This window comes from Colobus angolensis, unplaced genomic scaffold (genome assembly GCF_000951035.1).
Source record: "Colobus angolensis palliatus isolate OR3802 unplaced genomic scaffold, Cang.pa_1.0 Scaffold133, whole genome shotgun sequence".
Classification (NCBI taxonomy): Eukaryota; Metazoa; Chordata; class Mammalia; order Primates; family Cercopithecidae; genus Colobus; species Colobus angolensis.
The window spans coordinates 4500789-4528187 of NW_012114411.1; the positions used below are offsets into that span (position 1 = coordinate 4500789).

A 27399-nucleotide genomic window follows, 5' to 3' on the forward strand; every position below is an offset into this window, starting at 1 on the left:
GAATACAGCAAATCTCTGCATCTTTGCTCACTGGTCTAGACAGCTGCCATGTGGGTTCTCGTGCTTCTGGCTGGCTGAGTTAGCGAAGCTCTTAGGTTAGCATAAGTCCTGGTCTCTTATTCGAGGACCTGTATGACTTCATTAGCCATTTGTAGTACTCTGTACTCTCAAGGTTGCTGGGTAGAAACATTTAGAAGTACGTACTTGTTTATTGTGAGCCACAAAGGTAAAAAATGCAAGGGTACAGTTAAAGAAAAAGGTGTTTATTTAGGCCATCAACTAGGATCATAATAAATAACACAATATACTAATGTAATAACAGATGTTCTCATGCATTTATCGTGTTTATAAATATAGACAAAAGCTGGCTTACAGGGCTGTTGGGATGAATTTGGAAAAGTATATTTGGCAATTATACAGTAAAAGTTAACAGTGTTGACTATCAGATTCTATCAGTTTTTAGAATACATCCCCTATACATTTGTGAATAAATGGTAATGGTCTCTGAGAGTTTCTACTTTTTGTGAACATGCCAGAGTTAAGTCAATTGTCAAAGGATCCAAACTGACAATTTGTTATTTGTCAATATTTCTAATGAAAAACAGATCTTAGAAAAATGAACTCTTCTGCCTTTCAGTGTAGAGGCTCATACATGACAAGCTGGAATCATTCAAACAATAATAAAATGTGCCTCAATGAAATAAAACCCAAAAGTAGAAGTTTATAAATAGTAACTCTAATACTCAATATACAAATGCTATAGTATTGTGTTTGTAATTTGGTAAGTAAATGACCAAATATCTGAATGCAAAAGTGATGAACTTTGATTAAAGCTTAATTTTGCTAGTAAATTTCACACAAAGGGTTAAAATAGGCTAATCTTTAACATAAAGCTTTAGGACAAATAATTTAAACATATCATAAACACTGAAAATGTGTTTTTAATTGTTATTTACAGTTAATCAGTGATACCAGTGTTTAGCTTAATCCAGCCAATTGCCAGTCTTGACCCCACTCTTTCAACATCTGTTATTAAGATCCTCCTTATAAATACTTAGGCAAATTAATTTAGTGAAGGAGAGCGATCTGTGGTCCAGAGTAACTCAATGTACGGCCATTTGGTTTGGAGACAGCGTTTAATAGGAGTGTCGTCTGTCTGTAGCATGGGATCTTCAAAACCCATTACAACTGCAGTCCCTTCTACATACATGACCTGTTGAATAAAATAAAGCCACCAAGGTCAGTCAACAGTCTTAGCAAATTCTTACGTGGAATGAAAACAACTTTTAGAGACTAGCAAATAAGGTATTACATATTGTTGCAGATGAAACTTTACAAGTAATTTTATTTTGTTAGAAATGAACAGGAATATCTGCTTACTGATTTATGTCAAAGTAAATTTGTAAATGATATTTAATTGCTAGCTGGCCAGGTGATTTTTAAAAATTCAAGATCATGTGAATCATAAAACACATAGACTGTTTCTAAGAAAAAAACATTCTTCAATGGGTCTATACCATTGGAAAGAAATGTTTAATTATCATATTTACATATAATTTATACAGGTCCTACTGCTTTTATACTGAGGTTCTCAGATGCTCATACTGCCTCATGAAATGGAGAGCTATAAAAGGAATATAGCTATTATGTTCTGAGGAACATGTTTCTCCTTCTAATTTAAGTATTGGATTTCTAGAGCTGTAAACAATTTGAATGTCAACAAAATTTGCTATTATGGTATTAAATATTCCTAAAATGCAATTCCACGAGTGCATTCTGTACAGCATGAAAAATCATGGAGAAAAAATTTAAAAAGATGCCAGGACAGAAGGAAAAGTAAAATAGAGGTTGAAGATCAAACTAACCAGATACTGTATATGCAGTGGCAATGATCACATAAATACATATTGACTGGCAGGTGAATACCAAGAAAAATTTTATTCTGATTAATTTACAATGAAACATATTTAAACAGTATTTTGGACATAACAATCAACAAAAACCCTAAGTCATTACCAAGGGCTCACTGTGGACATTAAGGCACTCCTCGGTGGCTAATTTCTTTTTGCACCAAGAGAAATTCTGATGCTGTGTAATTTAAAAGAAACAGACATAGATAGTCTTCTTCCCAAGTATGTAAAATTATTTTTACACATTCACTGGCTGATACACGAGTGTAATTATGTTCTTCCAAAATAAAAGCCATAAGCTATTTAACTAAGAAGCCAAAAGAAACAACTTTGTTATCCTTAAATGGTAGTTGCCTCTAAAACACATTAAATATAGGAACAGAATATATTACTAGATCAGATAATCTTGTGTCATCAATCTACTCATTCCTAAGAAAGCACTAAAGATATATTGTAATGTGAAATACATTTTTCTGGCATCTTTATTTAATATATTAGTTTCTAGTGTTGATGAAATAAATTGACATTGAAACTACAACTCTGGCTTTTCAGTCCCCAAAGCAAAACTGCCTTTTCTGAAAAGTTATACATGAATATAATTCAAGTTATTAAGTTAAATACAACCGGCTCTATTTTTCACAAAGAACTTCATGTGCTCATGTCATCGGAGCAGAAGTGCTTGGGCAAGGTACCATGACCCACCTCCATGGCCTCAATCAGGCTTGGATGCCTGGTGGCTCAGACTCCATCTCACTTTGCCAGCATTCTCCTTTTGTCTGTTACCTTTTTAAATAGGACCTTGCTATGCAGCTTATGATTTTAGCTCTTGAATAACTTCAAAACATACTTCTGTGACTTAATGACATCCATACTTTGCTTTATAGCTGTTGTATATTACCGTCATTTTAACAGTTCATCTCATTTGTTTTCTAATCTTTTTGTTAGTGTGTCAGAAGCTTGTCCCAAGCATGATTTGAAAACTTACACTATATACAGGTAGAGTGGCCAAGCAGACCAAGGACAGGATTGGGAATCAGGAACTCAGTTCCAATCCCTGCTCTGCCAATGACATGCTGTGTGACCCTGGGTGAGTCACTTAATCTCCCTGTCTCAGATGCCTCATCTGTAAAATATGGATAATATTTGAGATATATCTGGCAGGGATTGTATAGGTGAACAATTAGTGATTATAATGTACCTCCTATTACAAAGCTGTGCAAACGTCAAACTCTAGATGAAGCACTCATTCGCACATTAGAAAACAGCATCCAAATTTTCTTGACAATGTATGTTCTTTGCATATATCTATCTGTCTATCTATCTTTGGACCTGATAAAATTATCTAATTTATATTTTGTTATAAAGATAACAGTAAATTTTAGTCTTTTAGATTTCATCTAATTAAAATTATGTACTTAATTTACACTATCTGTTTTCTGTAACCTTCCACAATTTAGATACATGAAGTCAGCATGGGCAGATCAAATTAAAAAGGAATGTTAGACCTTATTCCTTTAAAATTGGCTGTAACTAATATATATACTATAATTAGTATCTACTGTAACTGATACTTGAATAAATGCAAAGATAATAGACATTCAAAAAGGGGAAACTGATGCAACCGAACTCTAGCGTTAAGCCAGGTTGAGTACAGCTGGCAGTGAATCACCTATGTGCTTTGTCAGCGGTTAGCAAAGGAAAGCTGTGAAGCATCATCAGTAGGAGCAGGGGCTCTGAGTTGGACTAAGTTTCACTCCCAGCTCTATCATTTCCTGGCCACTTGACCTGTGAAACGGGGATATACAGACAACACTTACTTCATAAGGTGGTGTGGTGGTGTGACACTTAAGCAAAGTGCTTAATACAATTTCGGGTAAATGCTCAATAAATGCTGGCTACGAAGGTTGTTTATTTAAAAATATTTTTTTCCAATACAAAATCTCACTGTCACCTCTTTATTCCTTTAAATGGATCAGTAACAACTTTCACTGGACTAACTACAATGTTGATTTAGAAACATGCTACATTGCCAAAGGGTAACGATCTGTATGGGGGTGTATTTAGTCACGGTGAAGCTACTGCTCTGAAGTCCAATGTTAATCTCCAATGTAGACTGACATATACTGGTCAAATCGAAAGATGACCAAGTCTAAAATGTGTCATCATAGTAAAGAGACTCCTGGAATAATCTCAGGTAGCCACTGTATGGGAATCGAATGTTGTTACATACTCACGTACTTATTTCATCAACCCAGTTGAAGACCGACGACTATGTGAATTATCATACCTTTTCATTATGATTTGACTGCTTCAATCCATTGTAGTGGTAGACAGTAAAAGATTCTGGACCACTGGAGCCCTATTATAAATAAAGGACTATTAAAACTTTAAATTATATTTATATCAGGCAATTTCTAATCAACTGAAAGTAAAACACATGTTTCTCAAATCCTTGTCCTTTGATTGGGGACTCATTTGACAAAAGAAGGAACTTAGGTTTATGGAGTTAAAACTACCAGAAAGCCCTGAAGCTGAAAGTGTTGCCTCTGAAGAAGATGCTGGAAAGGAGGGAAGGTTGATTTCCATTATAAACTCTTCCACACTAACTTATTTTATGTTTTTAATTATGCATGTATCACTATAACTGTTTTTCAAAAGACAAGCTTCTGAAACAAAAATATTTCCTAAAATTTATCTCTCTTTCTATGTAAATAATTTGTTCCCCTCAATGAATTGAGAAAAGCAGTAGCATCACTTTTACTCAGACTAAATACACTTCCAGTATGTACCAATACTTCAAATTTGGCCCACAATATTGAATTAGTGGTTTCTTTTCCAAAAAAAATCCAATATTTGAATATTGTCAACCATTAATTAGTGAAAAGAGCACTGTGAGAAATGAAGAAATACTTTAATGCTTAAGGCAACTTCAGTAATATTCAATAAAGGACATTCTATATGTCACTAACAGAGTAAGCTTGTAGAAAAATGGGTCATGTTATTCCCACTATCTTAACCTTGCTTTTCAATTAGCTAAAGACCATGTTCAACCCTCCTAACTTGGCGTTCAAGGCCATTATGGGCCTGGCTCCCAGGGATTTCCCTCAGGGCCTCTGCTGGATGGAACCCCCTTGGCTTCCTGGCCATATCCCATGGATACAAGCAGGCATGTGGCCCTCCTTAGAATTTTTCCAACTGGAATTAAGGGAAGACAGCTGCTGGCAACTGGAGCTTCAGCTCCTACAGAAAGACAGGCTGTGAGAATGTAGCCACTTTAGAAGAGGGGATGGGAGGTGGAGACGCTCCCAGTGCTGTTCAAGGACTCCAGGAGCACCTTCCCAGTGCTTGCTGCTTCAATTCACCTGAGTTACTCCTTTTCCTTCGTGTATTTTCCGCCTCACTTATGCCAGTTTAGGCTGGGGTTCTGTGACCTGCATTCATACAGGGCTTTATCTACCTTTTTAGTCTTATCTCCAATTACTCACCTTTCTGAATTCTGTTTTGGACAAGCATGACTCATTTCCCTATGAAAAGATCTTTTGTTGGCCCTTTTGCACATTCATGAATTTTTTTTTACTCTTCTCTAAAATGCCCTCCTCTCCTTCTTTTTTCCAGACCTGGTTTAAATCTTACTTTTTCTATGAAGTTTTTTCTGAACACACTAGTTGGTTTTTTACTACACTGGAACTTTACCTTTATCATAACAATTGTCTAAATAATTTGAGAATGAATCATATAGTACTACCTTGTATCATCTTGTCTATTGTTATTTTGAAAGACTGTTTAACTTTTTATGTCTTACATTCCCAACCAGAGCCTAAACTCTTAAATTTTTTTTGTATCCCACTCAAAATGACTTACAGAAAATAGAAAAATCAATTTGATCCTTTCCTTAATTACATGAGTCAATGCAATTAGTTACATAATTTGACTCTTGACTATCAGAGTTAATTATTTAAACTTAAAAAATAACCATTTTCCTGTAATCGAATACAATTTATATTCCCTATTTCCAGTAATTAACTGGCATAAAATACAGAAATACCAACAAAAGGTAGTGTAGTCCAGTGGCAAAGTGCGTAGACTCTGTGGTTCGACAGACTCTGTTAGATTCCTGAATCAGCTACTAAAATACCTAGTGTATGACCTTCAACAATTGTCTTAAGTTCTCTAATACTCAATTTCCTCATTGTCAAAATGGGGAAAATAATAGTATGGCGTTTAGAAGGCACACAGTGCCTGATGGAGAGTATGTGCTTGGGAAATGGGAGCTGCTACTGCTATTCTTATTTAAACGAATGACCTTGAAAAGCTTATAAATATTCCGACTTTTTTCCTCCTGCATCAGCCTCTATCTCACAGCAAAGAAATGTTCTTCCACAGGACCTACTTGAAGCATTGTAAAGATTACTGAAGTTAAATATTTTCCTGGCTGTCCTTGTCACTCCAGTTTCACAACTTCGTTTATTTGTGGTTGATTAAATAAATGTTTACTGGGCCAGGTGCAGTGGCTCATGCCTGTAATCCCAGCACTTTGGAAGGCCAGGGCGGGTGGAACACCTGAGGTCAGGAGTTTGAGACCAGCCTGACCAACAAGGTGAAACCCCATCTCTACTAAAGATACAAAAATTAGCCAGGCGTGGTGGCAGGCCACCATGTGTAGTCCCAGCTACGCAGGAGGCTGAGGCAGGAGAATTGCTTGGACCAGGGAGGCGGAGGTTGCAGTGAGCTGACATCGTGCCACTGCACTCCAGCCCATGTGATGGAGCGAGACTCCATCTTAAATAAATAAACAGTTTACTGAATGATCACTATATTCATCTGTTAGGGACAAGACAGTACGTGACTAATTGCCAAAAGGAGTGCTGAGTCACTATGCATTTTGTGGCTACAGGAGAAAGGGGACATCAGTGGTATGCAGGGCATGATCGGAAAAGATCTATGACACAGGGTGTCTGAGCTGCTACAGGATGGGAATAGGTGGTACTGTGACAGATCTTCCTCTAAAGCAGCTGTTCTGTAACTTGGGCCTTGGGCTTGTTAGACCACATTGCTGCACCCACCCTTAAAGTCTCTGCTTCAGGGAGAAACCTGAGAATTTGCATTTCTAACAAGCTCTTGGAGATCACACTGAGAACTCACTGCTTGAAAGGTAATCAGGAGCAGGATCACATGCTCTGGGGAGGGAAACAGCATGAACTATACAGAGGCAACGAGACAAACCAGGCTCAGGTGGAGAGTGTCTTCAGAATAGCAGGCAACAAGCAAACAGTGAGAGAGGAACACAGAGGGAACAAACAGTACAACTAAATGGAAATGTCTGTTACAGGTGAAAGAGAAGGGACTGGAACCCTCTTATTACCTAAAAAATTACTACAACTGTCTCACTTTACATTTCTCACTTTTCAAAATCTTCCCCAAATTAAATAAAAAACAAGAATATTGTATTTTTACTGTATTTATAACTAAATCAATATTTCTATCAAATGTTCCCATAGCCTTGAAATATAATTAAAATTAATACTGTATCAAAGTTTAAAATGCTATAACTTATTATTTATCCAGATATCTAGAACACCAGATTCCAATAAAAAAAAAATCTAGTAGTCAGAATGTGAACAAAGAGGATTATCACACTGAAGGGTCTAACATCAGAAAATACACTCTAATTTTTCATGAAGTCTTTGCCAAAGTTTTAAAAAGTCCAGTAGTCTACATTGTCTACATTGTGATATCCTCAGTTACTTTTTGAATCTTACCTCTTTAACAATTTTATCTAGAATTTAACAATCTTTCTTAACAATTACATCTTGAATTTTAGTAATTTTCCCTCTAGCTTTTAAATTATTTCTATTTGTCAATCTCTCTAATAATAGCGGTAAAATAGAAATTGGAATGTCTATTCCAACAATGAACTTCAGTGCAAACTACACTGATATCTGATAAAATGACCATGATGTATATTATCTACTTAAGTAATTTGATTTAGTGGTAAAATGCTTCACTTAGAGAACAAAGACAGGTGTTGGATACAGAACTGGCTTGCCAGTGATACAGATATAACCCAGAAACATTAACGTTGGCACAGATGCCTCTGCTATTCCAGGTAACTGAACGCCTATCGAAGCCCAGTGGAAGGTATGTTCCAATGGGAAACAGCACAGACCCACGCAACTGAAATTCTCCTGGAGCTTAGCTTCACTAGGTAGGGGCTTCTACTACCCACAGCCACCTTGACCTTCTCTCACAGTATTTAACAGTTTCCCAAGAGAAGAAAAGTGGGGGTGGGAGTAGAGAAAGATAATCTTTCTCTTTTTACTCCACAAACTTCCGAACTGTTCTCTCCATATCGTTACGTGTGTAGACTGGTGTCTGCATCATCTTCTGCTACCCTACCCATCAAGGCACTGCGTTACTGTATTCGAACACACAGTCCCTCTGTCTGGGAAGGTTTCCACGTAACAGTGCTTTCTCAGTCTCATATCTGTGCATTAGGACATTGTACAGAAAGAGAAAATGCTGCAAACAATCACAGGTAATCATCCCAACAGAGTAACAGTAAATATATTTCCTCAACTATGTTACCTGATCAGGAAAAAATTCTTGAAGAAATGGGCCCAATAATATGATTCCTAATCCTTCTGGATCTAATTTATTCTTCATGAGATTTATACTATGGGGAGAAAAAAGAAAAACAGTGGATACCAGAGGAAAAAAAAGCTGCTTTTCTTTCATGATTAAATTACTGGTACTACAACACATTCAACTGCCAAAAATACTAAGAGCTGTTCTTTTTAGAACCTTAATGACAAATACACAGGAATGACATCTAATTTGCCAAAACTTGGTTATTTTTAAACTAGAGTAATCTGTTACTATTTAAAATTTAAATTGTGACGACTTTGGAATATTGTTCCTTATTAGGTAAAGTAATTTAAAAACCAAGGCTTATAAACTCAAGCTTGTAACTTCCCAAAGGCAAATTCTCTTTGCTTCATAGGTACGCCTGAATTTAACAATCAAATAAGGCATTTAACTAACAAAATGTTTATTTTAAGCCCAAGCAGAAAAAGAAACACGGTCAAAAGGCAGTGGAACATCAGATAATAGAAAACATCTCTTAAAAAGCTTACTTTTAAGAACTAAATGAGATAGAAGCTTAAAATTCATAGACAGTGTAATTTGAAGGTTAAAGAGCTACATTAATTCTCAAAGAGCTAATGTGTCATGAATGACAGTGAGTGATATATACTGTATTGGTCCGGCAGCAGCCTAACCTAAGGTATGGGCAGCTGCGTACCAGCCCTTATGATGTAGGTATACCAAGGCTGGTGACAGGTGGTGTTATGTGTGACTAGACTAGAAAGAAGGCAGAAAAAAGCAGACTGCAGTTTAATTGGTTTAAAAATGGAAATAGTCTTCAGAAAAGTTTTATTTTCCATGCTATCTCAAACTATAAAGGACCAGTTAAGTCTACCTTACTACACAACATGTAAAGTGTTATGTTTGGACATTTCAGGCGATTCTAGTCACCTTCCCCAGGGGCAGCTTCTCTCCTTTGAGTTTGCTGCTTCGGTCTGGGTCAGTTACCAGGTGTGCCTTTCACAAAAGGAGCTGAAGCTATTCTTGTGAGGGTAAACTATTTTTAAGGTTTATGAAAGTTGCATCTGTGCTGACATAGCCGTCTCTCTGGGAAACACCTGGGTCAGGCTGCCTCGCAGTCCTGCTACCTGACATGTAGTATTGGCCTTGTGAGATGCTTTTGTGGGCCCGTGGTTATCATTCTTGTATGGCATACTGTACAAAGGATATGGCATTTTAATGAGTCTGAGTAAGGCCAGGAAGTTATGATGAAGCAAATGAAGGCAGGGTCATAATATATTTAATTCATTTAATCCTTAGGACGGCCCAGTTATTTTATGGGCCATCCTGTATTATAACTGTAACTAGGCCAAAGTAGAGTGAATACTTCAGTCCAATCTTTCAGCTACTTCAAGAAAAACAACCTGAATCAAATGTACTAACTTTATGATTCAAGATACGTTTTCTATCTGTAAAACAAGGAAAATTAGGTAGATGACATATAGCTACGTAATAATTTGGAAAAAAACACACACACAACTTTTTCTTCTTTCTCTTCCTTAGTCTGGTCAGTAACAAAAATTACTTGAGTTAATTCTCTTTTGCAAATTAGAGCAGTGTAAACAAGAGGGTCTCTACTTGGAAATAAAGTTAGAAGTGTAGTAACTAGTATCATACCATTTGTTGGACTAGGTCAACACTATGAATTTCTCTTTAAATTGAAAACAATTATTAATATTCATTTGTTAATATTTCTATTGAGAATGGATGAAATCACAGCTCTAGTAAGAGACAGATTAATTCAGATGTGGCTGGTTTATAAATGTTTATATGTATTGCATACTTTCAAAGAAAGCATGACTGAACTCATCTAAAAACAGAACAGGATCAAATTGTAAAAACGGTGTCTACCAATATGTCCTGTTGCTTTTGCTGAACCCTTTCATTATGTTCGATAAGCTCACGTTTTTTCATTCTTAGAAAAACCTACGGAAGGAAAAGCTATGCTGAAAAAAGGAGTACAGATCCTATCTTAACTTTTATTCCCATATTTGATCAATACATATATCCACTTAACAAGAGTTATTTTTTCATGGATAATAACTGAAGATCTTAATCTACAGAGGAAGTTGTAGATGTAACAATGTATAAAACATAACAGTGAGAATGAAGACAATGACAGGATCCTAAGAAATACTGAAAACCAATATATTGCAGCCACCCCCACAAGTTTCAGGTCAGTTAATCATTTAGAAATGTTAGATATCTTTGATCATCTTTATTTAAGAGGGAAAGTCAGAGGCCTGCTGGTTATTTAAGCAGGGCAACTAGCACTATCTACATAGAACCGTCATTACTTTACTGAAGATACTAAAGTCACACAAAATTTTAAGACATGGGGAAGTCTTTGCAGAGAAAAAAGTTTTTAAAGTTTATAGAAAGACACTTTTAGCATTTTTTAAAAAGCAGGACAATAACTGCTGGGTGGGAACGGAAACTCAATTTAAGTATGTCGAGTCTGCTATAACATTGGATTAGTTCAATTTCTTTCTAAATCTTTGCTTTACATGGATTGCTATGCTTCATATATGCAGATATAGATTTTTAAAAAGGTAAAAATGTACAATATGTCTTAAACTTAAATGAATCTTTTTGAGTTGGCTAAATAACACTTCCTGTTTAGCTTACTATTCAGGATCTGAAACAAGGTCCAATGCTTTCATCACATCTTCCAGAAGTGAATCAGGTATGAATCCATTATCTGGGGGGGAAAAAATCAGAAACAACTTGAAAAAGAATTTACTTCAAGAAATGCTGTTACTGCTGATCAGATTCCAGGAAAAAAATCGCATAAAAAATACGAAGAGTGAAGGAATAGTATGTTGCTTATTTTAGGCATTGTACCTATTGTTATTAGAGACTCTCTTCTATTAGTTTTCTAGGAAACATCGGCAAATATTTATTTTCTAGGTTAGTTTCAAATAAGAAAATTTTATAACTTGAGAACTCCGAGGCTTGAAGTCAAATTATTTGATCTTTAAACAGTGTTCTAAACAGTGTTACAGCGTTAAGCAGGGAAAATATTTTTCTACTTAATCTTTCAATAAACAAAGTAAACCTTTACATTCCCATTTAAAAGTTCATTTAAAAGAATTCTTTACCAACAAATTCCCTTTGTCACAATGTTATTTCGTTTCCTGAAGGAATGTTAGCAATCCACTGATATTTAGACAACTGACAGATTAACAGCAAAGATATTCTAAAACAGACTTGGTGATTTAAATAAAAGCTGTAGGTTTTTTTAAAAAACACCAAAAAATCCTGAAATGAAGAGTCAAACTAATGCTGATGATGACTACTTTATGGAACATGGCCCAAACTCTGATGATGCAACAGACCATGACACACACAAAGTCCTCGTGGGACAGTTTGAAATGAGAGTGGTTTTAAACAAGTAACTTGTTTATTCCTTAAATGTACAGTGCCCAATTTCCCCTATCCATTTACTCATGCCTGAAGACTCTCAGCTTTAAATCAGCTTCCAATGTCCTTCAGAGATTAGATGATTAAAAAAAAATCTTGCCATGGAGTACAAGATGTCCAAAAGCCCTGCTCCTACAATCAAACTACAGAATAAAGTGTGCAGTTGCTCTTTCAGGATGTGGAATTGTACACTATCACTATCAGGAATGAAGTTATGATTGTAGAATGGTCTTTTCTATTCTTAAACCTCATAAGGAGCTGTTTATCCATTTGAAGACAGATTGGCCTTGACTAAAAGGTTATGAGTCATCTAGGATAATTAAAAATGTGCAATTTTTTAAGTGAAGGGTTAGAGTAATTCCAGTTTGTTAGGTTACCAATAATTTGAGGTATTGAGAATAAAGACGACCTTGGTTGAAGGCACTTGTAAAAACATTCAAGCTCTGTGGGCTTAGCTCTGATGATTAAGTTAGGTCACAGCTAAAAAGGCTCAGCATCTCCAAATGTGAAACAGGCTTTATGTGGCCACCAGCAGACAGGAACAATTAGGTTTCTGTGTTTATAGGCTATATCCATTTGGTAGTACAGGTGGAGTCTCCTCATCCAAAATGCTTGGTTCTAGAAGTGTTTTAGATTTCAGATTTCTTCTGGTTTATATAATGGTTGAACATCCCCAATCTGGTCCAAAATCTGAAATGCTCCACAGGGTCATATAGGCACTCAAAATTTTGGAGGATCAAACTTTCGGGTTAGGGATGCTCAATTTGTACAACATTCTTCAGGAGCACTAACAGCGTGTAGTTTGTCACAGCTGGCAGCCTTTCCGCAGAAACTATAACCTGCAACTCAGCTCCCACCCCAAGAAAAAGTTAATTGGCAAATGCCAACAAAAGCAACAATGTGACCTTCTTAACAACATGCTTAAAATACTAATTTTAAAACTAAAGATGTAATAGAATTTTCTCAATAATTCAAAGACTTTTAATATAGTCAAGATTAGAAAGAGATTTCAAAATTATTCTCCTTTGTAGAAAACGTACTTTGATATGTTAATCATACCTACAAAAAAATTCTTTAGAAAAAGACCAGAATCGTTAAGTGTAAAAACAGATGAAACCTAGGTCATCTGACATTTCATCAACTGACTCCCTAGAGAATAAGGAAACAGAGGCACAAAGATGAAAAGATGACCTGAAAGTCAACAGCAAAGGAAATCTCAGAATACCATTTGATTAGTCAAGCAGATCTATGAAGAACTAAAATAAAAAAATAGAACTTGCATGCGTTGGTAAATTAACTACATAGATATCAACACAAAAGAATGGGGACTATGAAAAGAGGGCAGAGGGCAGAGCAGCCAATGGCTAGCACATACATATTGTAATACTGTCGGATTGTGGCTGAAAGGAGGAAAAAAGGTGTTGATTTAAAATTTTTAAAGATTTTTACCAAATATCCAGATTGCTAAAAGTGTCAAGTCCTTAGAGATTGTGGGGAGGAATAACTCAATGCAAAAGAGTGCTGATGAAGGAGAGTGAAAGTGAGGCGTGTCATTTACTGGATAAGATAACTGTTTCATAACTGGGAGGAAACCTGAATTGGGTTTTCAAAGGAAATATAAAACAATCAGGATTTCTGTTCTGAAAGATTAAGAAAAAAACAGGAGAGACCAGCAGGTCTCAATTTTAACAGTGATACTAGCTAAACTGGACACTGCAGGAAGAAGGCAAATAACAAATACTCAAAATTAACAGAGAAGTTGGAAAAAGGTTTCTCAAGAGTTTTGCAACAAACAGCTTATAAGGAAACTGTGAAGCCCAGCATACTTGAGACTAACATTTTCCATATACTGTGGGAGAGAGAGATTATGGTTTCTTGGGAATCAAAAAAAAAATTAGAATTTAATGTCATTGTAGTCAAATATTAAGTGATTTTATTTTAAACACTGTATATTTATGTAGCAATATACCATTAAAACCTTAATATAGATCTACAATTTAATAAATACTCTTACTGAAAAAGCAAGTGGCCTCTTCCCCAAGGCCAAGTCACACAGACACCAGAGTTGAGCTTTTCCGGACCTCTTTGGCATTACTTCTGGCTGGCCCACCTGGCTCCCCAGTGGGCAATGAGTTTTGGAGGGCAGGGAGTCCAGATCCCCAGGGCCTACCACACTGCTTGACTCATAGCTGCTTGATAACATTTGTTATGTGATGGAAAAGGTGCAAAATATGGTGGCAGCGTACAGAAAACTGTTAGCTGGGGCTGCCTGACACAAACAGTGATGGCAGTGACAGGAGTGCAGGGAGGCCACAGCAAGGGCACAGGGAGGAGCATTTATTTAAAAGGAACAGAAAAGACAAGGCAATTCTAGAGGATGTCTAGGGAGTGGTGTATATTAAGCTCAATCTACAATAGTCCAATTATTCTTAAAGACTGGGATCTTTTAAAAGAAATGGTGTTGCTTCCTGACATGTAATTGTACAAGGGGGAAGGGATAAAGGAGAAAGAAGAAAACAAAATCCATTATGTATAATGTGAAAACCTGTGATGAGCACTTCAAACACTACCTATGCAGACCTTGATGTCTTTGGAGATTATGGAATAAGCTCTGTGCCACACATTTTTAAAAAACAACACAACGGTTAAGGTATTGAGTACTGACTAATTCATATAAAGTAGTTGCTATTAAGTCCATTTTACAGATGAAAAACTGAGTTAGGAACTTGTCCAACATCACACAGCTAGTGAGGAGTAACAGAGATTGAGCCATTTTCCTGGTATCCAGAGGCATTAGAGAATTCTTGTTCAGTATCTAATGTATCTTCATCCTTATAATTTTACAAAAATTCCTATAAAACATGTACCTGAATACAAAGCACATATCCAAACACTTTCTTCCACAAAAAAGATCCACAAAAATAAACACTGTGGCCTTTCTCCGAGGCTCATGTGGAACACTTTGAATAGGCCTGATACCTGATTCTCTTTAAGCTGAGTACGTATGCTAGTCTCCCCTTTCTGAATGTGAGATTAAACTGAGCCAATTATCTAGAGGAGATACATCAAGGTCCTGCAGAAAGTACAATTTTGCTAGTATTCCAAATGAGAAACTAACAGTTAAAAAATATATTTTTGACCTTGTTTTATAAGTATGCTTGATATCAAAATAAGTATTGGGCTCCTAAGATCCTCAAGATTCTGAAACGGGCAGAAATTGCTCAACTAGAAATGACAGTATCAAATCCTTACTCCGTTAAATTAACAGTTCAAAGTAAACTTAAATTTGGAAAGGTTAAAAAGTACCTCTTTATGACTTTGGCCTTTCAGAAAGATACTGGTATAGTATAGAGAAGGGGAAAGATTGCTGAAACACTTAAAATCTAGTCTTGGTTCTCACATTTAGGCATGTGGCTCTGGAGAAGTGACTCAAACCATCACAAGGTTGTTCTCTAAAGAACACAAACGATGATGATCCCTGCCTATGTCCTAGGTTTGTGGCAAGGTTTTAATGAGGACATGGAGGTAAAGTGCTTTAGAAATTGTAACATTCCATGCAAATGCCACACATCATTCTTAGACAGATTCCCACTTACATACCAGGTTTATGTTCCAAATGATCAGTACTAAATCACTTGTTTAGGTTATGGAAGATGTGGTCTCATAGAGGCAATGCTACAAATGGTGATTAGCCTGTACATTACATGTCTATTTAATTAGGAATATACCCACAGCACAGTGTTAACAGTGTGACTGCAAATCCACCCAGTCAGATACCTGAGTTTAGCAACCGGGGTGGGAGCTAAAAGTGAGATAAAGATACAAAAATACTCCTGGGTACCTTCGGTGTCCTTCTAGGTCAGTTATTCTACAAGCATTCTGAGGAGGGTGACAAAGGATAACTGTCCCTATACCAGTCTCTGCTAAATGGAAACTGTATCTGAATGCTTGTAAGAACTTTTTGTATACTAAGTATTCTGAGAAAGCGTGATTTGCTTACATCTTGAAACAAAAGCATACCATTTGGAGAAAGAAAATTAAATTAGCAGATTAGTCTGTAAGTGATTGAAAAGAATACAAACTGAAAAATTAATCGACTTTTAATCCTACTACTACTTAGAGCCATCACATAGCTAAACCATGAACAGTGTGATATTTAGATGAAAGTAGATTTTATCTTCTTCCTAAGTCATATATAGAGGCACAGTTTCTAAGCTATCTGAATAAATTTTGCTTATAGTCCTGATAAGTTGTTACACATAACTCTGTAGATTAAAACCATTTAATAATTTTCTTTGTCTAGTAGAAATGCAGCAAATTTATTTTCATATGCATCTCTCACAACTCAATTCTGAAATAACTGCACTGATTATAAGTTATGTTTTAGTATTGGTAATCTGAGAAGTTCTAATTTTCCTTGGTACATGGTAAAAGAATAGTACAAGCCTGCTACCTCATTAGTGATTACTGAAAGCAAACAAAGCTACTACTTTTGACAACTGTCTCCTACTTTAACAACCTTAACTTCAGAATCTTTGCAGCATTGATGAAATTTTTTTAGTCTTACAACATCAGCCTTCTAAAGTTTAGGGCTCCTATGTCTGCTCTGAAGGCATTTTTTCATGCCTTTATTCTTTAATAGTTATTATCTCCTAAGATTTTCTGATCCTCTCCTTGTATGTTTCTTTTCTCATGAAATTCATTCACTCCCAGTTTCAACTGTGGTTCCCAAATCTTCACTAGTAAAACACAACACAACACAACACTTAACGATTACATGAAAGCCATGTGTTTGGTTTTGGAATGTTCGTAGTTATACTGGGGTAAGAATATGACTATTACCTTGGACAATCGCTTGTACCACTGGGCAAGGTGCTTTCTACATTATTCATTTAATATTCATAATGCCTCTAAGAACTAGGTATAGTCGTTCTAACAATGATACCTAAGAAAACAGGAGACCTAAAAGTAACTAGCCTAAAGTTATTTGCTAGTAAGTGCTAAAAGTATATTCTTAGAATTTGCATGACATGGATTTTCAGAGAGGAAAAGAGCAGATCGCTAAGTGTAAAAAGTTTCAAGATAGAAGAAAGTATATTCATAAAGATAACTGAATCCATTCAGGTGTCCACAAGGACTTCACTGATCCAGCAACTTCCATTTCTACGTGGTACTTTGTAAGGGAACTTTCAAGTATGACAACTTAGTTTTGAAGTTATACTTGAAAGGTCAGTGAGTTAGCGATAATAAAGTCGTAACTATTACCTAAATATGTAAACACAAAAGTGATCAAAACAACCTCGGTGACAACGACTCAGCAGACATTTTAAGGATATATAAAACTATACTTTGTTAGGTAGAATAGCTAAGCATAGGCTCCAAAGTGAATGATTCAGATGATCTTCCTCTGCTTCTTTATCCTGGGAGGTCAATTATACAGAAATATCCTGGAAGATGTGTTTATTTAATATTCGTTTGAATAAGTAAAGAAGAAAATGACTTACTTTTCAAACAGTTTGTTCAAAAGGTGGTATTTTTCCCTGTTTGGGGTGAAGATTAATCAGAGGTCAACTATACCTTCAGTATTCCAAGAAACCCAACTCAGCAAGTACTTGTGTGCTCTTTCATTTGCTCACATTTTCACTATTTTCCTTTTAAAATGTTCAAGAAACACAACTTACGTTTCATTAAATAACCCAATATATCTTTTGAATAAAATCAGGTAGGTATCAATGTATTTCAAACATATGAAGACATAAAACACAGAGATGATGTTAATAAAATCTTTTACCTTCTGGGTCGTAGGTTTGAAAAACTCTTCTGGCTTGTTCTGAAGGAGCTTCAGGGGCAACTAAAGCCATATCCTGAAAAGATAAGAAGCACGTTGTCAACTAGCTATAGTATCATGACATTAAAAAGAAAACAGATACTAGGGTAGGGAGACATAATGACATTGGAGTCAGAAGACTTTGAGTTACATTTGTATCACAGATGTGTAACGAGATAGGTCATAAACTTTCCAGGTCATTTATTTTACATTTGAAAAATGGCAATAAAACTTAAACCACAGAAAATTGTTGTGAACAATACATGTGAAGCCTTATATAAATACTTAAAACACTGGGGAAAATTACTATAAAAATGTAGCATTATAAAAAAAGAAAACATAAAACACACACACAAAAAAACCCGAACCATTTTTTCCCACATTTTTTTGTTCAGGTAAGAAGAACTAAAATATACTCTAGTTTTCAAATATTCGAAAATAAAATCCAGAGATTTATTATAGCAAATAATGATACGATTAGATAGCAATGCATTAAAAATGTTAATTTAGTAGCCTAGTCAAAGCTCAATCAAGTTCTACATGTCCAGAATTTTGATTTTTCAGAACTCAAAGGAAACACCCTAGAGACAGAAATTTCTTTCTCGCATAAAACAAATTCTCTACCATGACTAATTTATCACAGAAAATATTTACCAGAATTCTAAGCACAAAAATTGTGTTATCTTTGATTCTTTACATTTACCCCACATATCTAAGCCATTACGAAATTCTACTTGACACACATGAATCTAAAATGCAGGCACTTATTGTTTACCTTTAGTTAGCTTTTACCTATAATTATCTTTGCCTATACTGGTGTTCACTCAGACAAACGTCATCAGAGAGGAAGTTTCCAAGTATCCCTTCCTACTACCTTGAATCCTTTTTATGGGGTACAAATGTTAAAATCTAAAATGCTGTTCCCCTGTGGACACAATTTTTGCAAGAAATGTACTTCTTAACTGTTATTCTAATATCTCACCTTTACCCTGTTCACGGGTGAAGAAACTAAGAATCAGAGGAGTTCTAACTCAACCATTAGGACTCGGTTCCTGAAAACCTTATTTATAAAAAACAGGAATGGGAACTAAAACAAGGCAACCTGTGCAAGCCCTTACACACTTTTCATGTATTATAATAAAAGGTAAAGCAACTTAAAAACCACTTGATATTTTTTAACATTTGTAAAATTTTGTAATGTACAGTTGTCTCTCATTTACAATCCCTTCCTAGAAACTTCTTAGGCTCACCCTTCACTGCATTTCCAACATTATTTTGCTGATAATGTATATGCCCAAGTGACATGTTTTTCCTTTGGCTTAACTTTCAATGCCTTTTTGATTTTATGAACTAGTCCTTTATTGCTGGACCCTTGAACTGTATCTAGTCTTTTGCTGTTACAAAAAAATGCTGAATCAAATAAACCTGAACATGTAACATCATAAACGTGCAGTTATATTTGCACAGCAGGTCACCAGAGTGGGATGACTGGGTTAAAGAAAGTTTTACTTAACCTGAACAATAGTTCTTAAAAACCCTCTTTCCTTTTTCTGATACATTACCAATATAGCCTTAGCTCTATAATTAACTTTTATCCCAAAGCCAGGATTGCAGTGTTGGCTCTCAGATTTAGGGAGCAATTGCTGACACATGGGTTATTATTATTCCTCAGTTCCCTTTATCACTCCCAAACCTTAGTTGCAGATTTCTACATTTATTCTAGTATAAGCTTTAGCTCCCTTAACTATTTCTAACACATTTTTCTTTTTCAGTTGTCTCCATTTGACTGTTGAAATTTGTAGATGAACACCATAACCTTTGAAATTCTGGCTGAGAAGGTACACGGTTAACAGATCAAATTTTATGCAGAGGGGAACTTACAGGGGCACAAAATCAGGATACAGTTATTCTTTCTATTCACCATCTGTTCCATTCTCAACCTTTTTTTGGGTCACTAATAAGTGAGGAAAAGTTTTAAAATGAGTTTTAAGATATTGCTGGAAATTTCTAAATATTACTTAAAACTATGATCTAAATAGAAGAAAAGGGAGTATCAGGTTATTTTTTCTGGGTTAAACTAAATCTTTGTGGGGGAAAGGTAGTAGAAATGTAACTGAAGCATTACTTCAATATTGCTACAAAGTAAAGTTTGGGAAATTATTGCTGTTTACATAGTAGAGGGAAGCAAGTACACTTCCAGATTTTAGCCATAGAATGTTTAGATCAGATTCTCTGGCATTAAGAAGCTGAAAGTCTGGAGTGTAAAAATAATTTAAAGCAAACTACCTGATGCCTTTTATCTAAGTGCCATGTGTTTTTTAAAAAAATACTCTGCTAGTGGTTGGGCGCTGGGGGTCACGCCTGTAATCCCAACACTTTGGGAGGCCAAGGCGGGCAGATAATGAGGTCAGGAGTTAGACAGCAGACTGGCCAACATGGTTAAACCCCATCTCTACTAAAAATACAAAAAATAGTTGGGCGTGGTGGCGGGCTCCTGTAATCCCAGCTACTTGGGAGGCTGAGGCAGGACAATCATTTGAACCTGTGAGGCGGAGGTTGCAGTGAACCGAGATCATGACATTGCACTCCAGCCTGGGCGACAGCGCAAGACTCCGTCTCAAAAAAAAAAAAAAAACTATGCCAACGTAGAACGAAATTAAAGTAAACCTTAATGAAAAGTATACCACTTATCTCTTTCTTGCCTCTGGTTATGAATAGGCTATACAAGCTCGCCTGCTATAGAAAGAGCAGTTGGAACTCAGGCAAATGTCCCGGTGGACTCTAGTTAACACGTGTTCATTTAGAGCAGGGTTTGGTAAGCATTTTTCTGTAATGGGCCATTGAGTAAATTTTTATGTTTTGCAGGGAACGTGGATTTAGCAGCAAATACATGACCATGGCTATGTTCCAATAAAACTTAACTTTTACCAAAACAGGTGGTGACTTGATTTGGCCTGAGGGCCATCTGCTGACTCATGATTTAGATAATATATTACATACTTTTCCCCCCAAATGCTCTAACATTTATTTTTTTGAGATGGATGGAGTCTTGCTCTGTTGCCCAGGTTGGAATGCAGTGGCATGATCGCACCTCACTGCAACCTCTGCCTCCCAAGTTCAAGCAAATCTCTGCCCCAGCCTCCCGAGTAGCTGGGATTACAGGCACCCGCCACCATGCCCGGCTAATTTTTGTATTTTTAGTAGAGATGGGGTTTCACTATTTTGGACAGGCTGGTCTTGAACTGCTGACCTCATGATCCACCCGCCTCGGCCTCCTAAAGTGCTGGTATTACAGGCTTGAGCCACTGCAGCCAGCCCTTAACATTTATTAAACATGCCAACTTTGTGATATATGGGGGCAACAAAGACATCTTAATCATCAAAATTTACAGATTTTTACAAAGAATATATTTTGGCTATTATCAGAAATAGAAAAGAGGGCAGGGAATTCTAGCTAGAAGGAATGGAATCATGAAAGGCAGGGAGATGTGACTTCATAGCACACAGGGAAACTGAAACATGTGAATAGGACTCAGAACTGTGACAGAAAAGGAGGACTTAGGAAGGGAAATGAGCTTCGACAGAAGAATGAATTTGATTTTTGAACTTTTAAGAGTTTGGAGCTAATGGTTAAACATCCAAGTAGAATTAAGAGTTATCTTAATACTTGGCACACTACAAACACTCACTGTTTGCCAATTGCGAGCTTCTCATGAGCTATTAGAAATAGAATACTAGTGTTAGATTGAGGTTATGGCTGGGGAACCTGCCAGGGAAAATATTGAAAACTGATGAAAGCAGATTCCTTCAAAGAACTAAGAAGCGAGTACAGTTGATCCTCAGACAACACGGATTTGAACTGCATGGGTCCATTTATATGTGAATTTTTTCTCAATAAATATATTGGAAATTTTTCTTGGAAATTTGCAACAGTTTGAAAAACTCACAAACTGTGCAGCCTAGCGATATATTCAAAAATTAAGAAAAAACTAAGTATGCCATGCATGCATAAAATATATGTAGATACTAGTCTTTTTTTTTTTACTACCATGAAATGCCACAAATCTATTACAAAAAGTTAAAATGTACCAAAACAGGGGCATACAGACCATACCTGGCACCATTCACCGTCAAGAGATGTAAACGAATGTAAAAACGCAGTATCAGATCATAACAGCATGAAATTAACTTTAGTGCATACTGTACTACTGGAATAATTTCATCACCATCTCCTGATGCTATTGTGGTGAGCTTGTGTTGAATCTGCTTAAAGCACAAGTGTGGCGCTAATCATCTCCGCATGTGCAGCCCATCGCTCCAGTGAGTTCCACAACCACAGTAAAAAGTGATTCGAAGCAGTCCTCACGTACTTTTCATCATGTTTAGTGCAATACTGTAAATCTTGAATAAAACCATGGGACCCATATGAAGTGCCACCAGTGATGCTGGAAGTGGTCCCAAGAAACAAAAGTCTGGACGTAAGAAAAAGTGGAATTGCTTGATATGCACCATGGATTGAGGGATGCTCACTATGTCAAGAGAAATGAATCCAGCGTAAGAATATCATAAAAAAAGAAAAGGAAATTCATGAAGCCATTGTTGCAGCCATACAAATTTGCCACATTTTGCAAAAATACCTCCTTGTACAAAAAATGCGACTTGTATGTAAATGCAGGATTGCTATAGGAAAGGCACACCTTTAGATTCTAATAAGATTCAAGAAAAAGTGCAATCATTATACGACAAGTTAAAGCAAAACAAAAGTGAAGGAGCTAAAGGTGGAGAACTTAATGCCAGCAAAGGATGGTTTGATAATTTTAGAAACTGGTTTGGCTTTAAAAATATCAAGGTAACAGGAGAAGCAGCTTCTGCTAACAAAGAGGCAGCAGGTTAAGTTTAGAAACCATTAAGAAAATCTTTGAGAAGAAAGAGTATCTGCCTGAACAGGTTTTTAATGTGGACAAAGGTGCCCTATTCTGGGGGGAAAAAAGCCATAAAGAACACTTATAAGTAAGGAACAGAAGCAAGCACTAGGATTTAAGACAGGAAGGAAAAGGCTATTGTTTTATGCACATGCAGTCAGGGTGATGATCAGGACTGCCCTTATCTATAAAACTGCTAACCCCAAGCCTTGAAGGGAAAAGACAACACCAGCTTGCCAATCTTTTGGTTGTATAAGAAAGAAGGCCTGAAAGAGAACACTTTCTCTGGATCGGTTCTATCAACGCTGTGTACCCGAAGTTACATAGTACCCTGCCAGTAAGAGACCACCTTTTAAAGTTCTTCAGATATTGGACAAGGTCCCTGGCCACCCAGAACCCCACGAGCTCACCACCGAAGGCATCAAAGTAGTTAACTGCCCTCTAATGCAACACCACTAATACAGCCTCTAGATTAGGAGGTCATAAGGACCCTCGAGGCTCATTACACACAGTACTCTGTAGAAAAGATGGTTATTCCTATTAAACAGAACCCCAACAGCAAGAACAACATGGAAGTCTGGTAGGATTACACAGTACTGAAGAGGCCATCATTGTTACAGAAAAAGCTAATCCATCCAGCCCAAAACATATTCCTGCTAGAGAGGACTGTGTCCAGATATTGTGTATGACTTCACAGGATTTACACAGCCAATCAGGGTAAAGGGTTTCAAGATACAGATCTTGGAGAAATTCAAGAGCTAACAGACACCACATCAGAGGAAATAACAGAAGATAGTTTGATAGAGATGAATGCTTCTGAACCAGTGCTGGACAATGAGGAAGGTGATGTATAAGAAGCAGGGCCAGAACAAACTGACATTCATCATAATTTTAACATATTCTTTTCTCCAGCTTATGAGAATCCAGTATATAATACATATAAAATACAAAAGATATGTTAACCTACTGTTGGTTTAGATAAGGCTTCCAGTCAACAACTGGCTAACAGTAAATTTTTGAGGGAGTCTGAAGTTCTATGTGGATTTTTGACTATGCAGGGGGTTAGCACCCTAACTCCCAGGTTGCTCAAGGGTCAATTATGTTTTCAAAAATGAATTGCATTAGTCTATTTTCACACTGCTATAAAGATGCTACCTGAGGCGGGGTAATTTATAAATAAAAGGTTTAATTGACTCATAGATCTGCATGGCTGGCTGGGGAGGCCTCAGGAAACTTACAATCATGCCAGACAGTGAAGGAAAAGTAAGCGCCTTCTTCACAAGGCAGCAGGGAAAAGAGCATGCAGGGGAAGCACCAGATATATATCAAACAACCAGATCTCCTGAGAACTCACTATCAGAAGAACAGCATGCGGGAAACAGCCCTCATGACCCAATCGCCTCCCACCAGGTCCCTCCTTGCTATGGGAGATGAGATCTGGGTAGGGACAAACAGCCAAATCGTATCAGGAATTAAGGCAACTTATTGGTTGAAGTTAAGTGTAAAACAAGTAACTCAAAACCCTGTTTGTGGGGAAATGATAACAAACCCATTTGTTAGCTATCTAAACAGAAACTCTTTTTTTCCTCCCAACAAACAATCCGGCGATACTGGTTAGGTTCCAAATAACAAAACCACCAACTATAACTGCCATTACTAATAAAAAAAACTGTGTCTTGAACAAGAAAAAAAAAAAATCATGTTTTCCTTTTTTGGTCTCGGTCATATACTACTAACAGCTAATCTGGTCAACTCCTTAGGCATTAACTCAATCATATTACTTAGAAAAGATGTGTTTATACTACAGGATGAAAAGAGAAAAAACCCAAGAGATTATTGTAAATTCAAATGGAAATATTTCAGAAGTTTTCTTTCACAAATCAAAACCAGTACATAGTCTTCTAAAGTGATTACTGGCTTGCTTATTTTGAGTGTTTACAATGCTTTTTGGATTACCATAGAAAATGATCTTTTAGTTAAACCTTGTTTAAATTTATGTAATGTTTAAATGTTTAGAGATGTAATCAGAAAAAGTTACAAAACCACCTTCTATTCCCATTAAAGTGTTTCATTTTGCAGTTCTTTTAACTCTGTAATTTTAATTCAAATTATAAACACTAATTTTTACCAATTTATTTAACTTAAACACTTGTAAACGGGGTTCCTAGTATAAAGATCTGTAGAAAAATCCATGTAGCAAACTTAATATTAACATTCAATATACTGCATATTTGCATAGCAAGTTTGAAGAGCAAGTGTAGAATTCCATTCAATTGAAAGCGTTTTACCGCCGTATTTTTCTTATTGTACATAAAACGGTTAGAAAGAATGTAATAACTTTATAAATGTGAAGAGGAGGATTCCACCCCTTAGATTTTCCATTTCCAAAATTTAATATAGCAACAGCTTTTAGGTTCCATATGTAGTATATTTTCTCTAACTATACACAAAATCATAATTTCTTAATCATTTGGCAGGCTATTAATAGATGGTAGAGAAAAACCCAATCTGTGCACTCAAGGTCGCAGTCTAATAGAAGAGAGAAAAACATGCTAGTCTATCTTTACTTGCATGAATATTATTAAAATTATCCTAAGAAAATTATATTCTAGGATGAAGTTCTAACAAATATACACTAATCCTATACTCCCCCCCCAACACACACACAAAAAACCCCACGAACGATAATTAAGTAAAGAGATTCCAAGGTCAGCAAATATACTTGCATTTTCTTTTCTTCATCCCTAGTTGTAATACTTAGGAGAAAATTTCAACATGTACTGCATTTGGAACTCTTTTAGGTACCCTCAGTAGGAAGAGACCCTACACACGTAAGACTCAACTATTACATACTGTTTTAGTTAGCAATTAAAGCTCTATCATCGAAATTATTTTTATTGTAAAAGCAGTTCTTTATATTAGTCTGATATAATCACAGGATTTTATCAAATGAATTTATATTCAACCAATTTACTGGTCAACAGGGATTGCTAAACAATGTAGCTTTTAAAATTACCTAGCCTCACTCAGCTTAATTGCAGGGGGTTGGCGGGGAGTTGGGGATGGAGGTAGGTGGACCAAGCTGTTAACGGGACTAATAGCCTACAATCATGAAACAGATATCTCCTTTTCACGCAGCTCTGTATTATCAGTATAACTATTCACTGTTCACCATAAACCTTTTAAAATGTTGTAACATTAGCCATCCTTCTAAACACCTACTGAAATATAAGGCCTATGTACAGTGGGTTGGCTGGGGATAAGTACTTCACTACTGAAAAGGTCTTTAAAGTTTATTCATTAAGCCTTTCATCATTATGAAGAGCAATCTGCTGTCATGATTCATCAAAGAACCTCCAAGAGCATCATCATCTAACTTCAAGAATGATTGCACATATATTTATGACACTTTAGCTTGCAGACAACATTTTATAGTGTTAAAAGTCCCTCCAATAAATAAATAAAAGGTAACTGGTATATAATTTACCTTTAAGCAAAATTTTACTTTATAATGTTTCACCTTTAGTCTTTGCTTACTATCTATATTTATGACCAAATAATTTGGGAAATAGATTTTAAGTCAATTAAATTATCTCAAAACATAGTATGTCATTAGCACCAGCAGGATTAACAGAATTCAGTTAATCCCAGTATCTGAAAGCAGGAAGGATGGTGGTCCTTTTTCTTACTCTTTCATTATTTTCCAAATAACGTGTAAAGCCCAGGTCACCTCCACAGTAGCCCACTGCTGTGAGGCACCAATCTGTGTAACATGGGCAGAGAAGTCAGGGTAGGAAACAGCAGAGTCCTCTGAGGTTCTTCCTCTAGAAACACCGACTCTAAATGCACAAGTGGAAAGAAGGCAGTGGGAGAAGACGTTTCCAACAGATGTGATCTACTCTTGTGCCATAATTAGTAAAATCATTAATGAGTGAGCTGCTGACTCTCCAAATTATCATAATTGACCAACTCACTTTAAAAAATCCGTCGAGCTTTTCTTGAAGTTAGGTGACGTTCTTGGAGGTTCTTTGATTATTCATGACAGCAAATTGCTGTTGATAATGATGAAAGGCTTAATGAATATACTTCAAGACCCTTTTAGTAATAAAATACTTTTATCCCTGACCAACCCACTGTACACAGGCCTTATAATTTAGTAGGTGTTTAGAAGGATAGTTAACGTTACATTTTAAAAGGTTTCTGGTGAACAGTCAATAGTTATACTGGTAATACAGATAAAGGTACCTGAAAAGATAAAGTTCCTCTTTATTTCAAAGTTAGAACTCCGTATCACTGGAATTAACTTAAACTGTATAATCACCTAGATACAAGGTAATCGATGGTGGTAGATAATATTATTGTTCCCAATTAGTTGCTGCTTCCTCCTTCTAAGAGGATTATTTGTCACTGTCTGTTACTAAGTGACGTGAAGTACCTGTCTGTGAAAGGGGCCTAATTCTGTGCCTCAGTGACGTCAGATTTAGCCAGAGAAATACAACTGGGAGTGACATTATGCCAGCTCCCAGCAGAAGCTTTAAGTGCCACTATCTGGTTTGGCCAGGAGTCTTGTTCTTTTCCCTCTCTTATGAGAACTGCACATTCCAGGCAGAGGCTACTCCTTCAGCCCAGATTTTAAAATAAAGGAGACACGTGGAGCACACCTGCAGCTGACATG

The 27399-nt window shown here is 36.3% G+C and overlaps 1 protein-coding gene across 1 annotated transcript in view; it reads right to left on the reverse strand.

Moving 5' to 3' along the window:
• Positions 1-247: 247 nt before the first annotated feature.
• The window catches only part of FAM188A (family with sequence similarity 188, member A), an 81484-nt gene continuing 54332 nt past the window's right edge, over positions 248-27399 (reverse strand). Inside the window, exons 11-15 of the mRNA XM_011934277.1 lie at positions 17767-17839; positions 11181-11253; positions 8496-8583; positions 4198-4269; positions 248-1213 (exon numbers count right to left, since the gene is read on the reverse strand). Of these exons, the coding sequence (XP_011789667.1) occupies positions 1064-1213; positions 4198-4269; positions 8496-8583; positions 11181-11253; positions 17767-17839 (456 nt within the window). The 3' untranslated portion in view covers positions 248-1063. The remainder of the gene's footprint in view (positions 1214-4197; positions 4270-8495; positions 8584-11180; positions 11254-17766; positions 17840-27399) is intronic.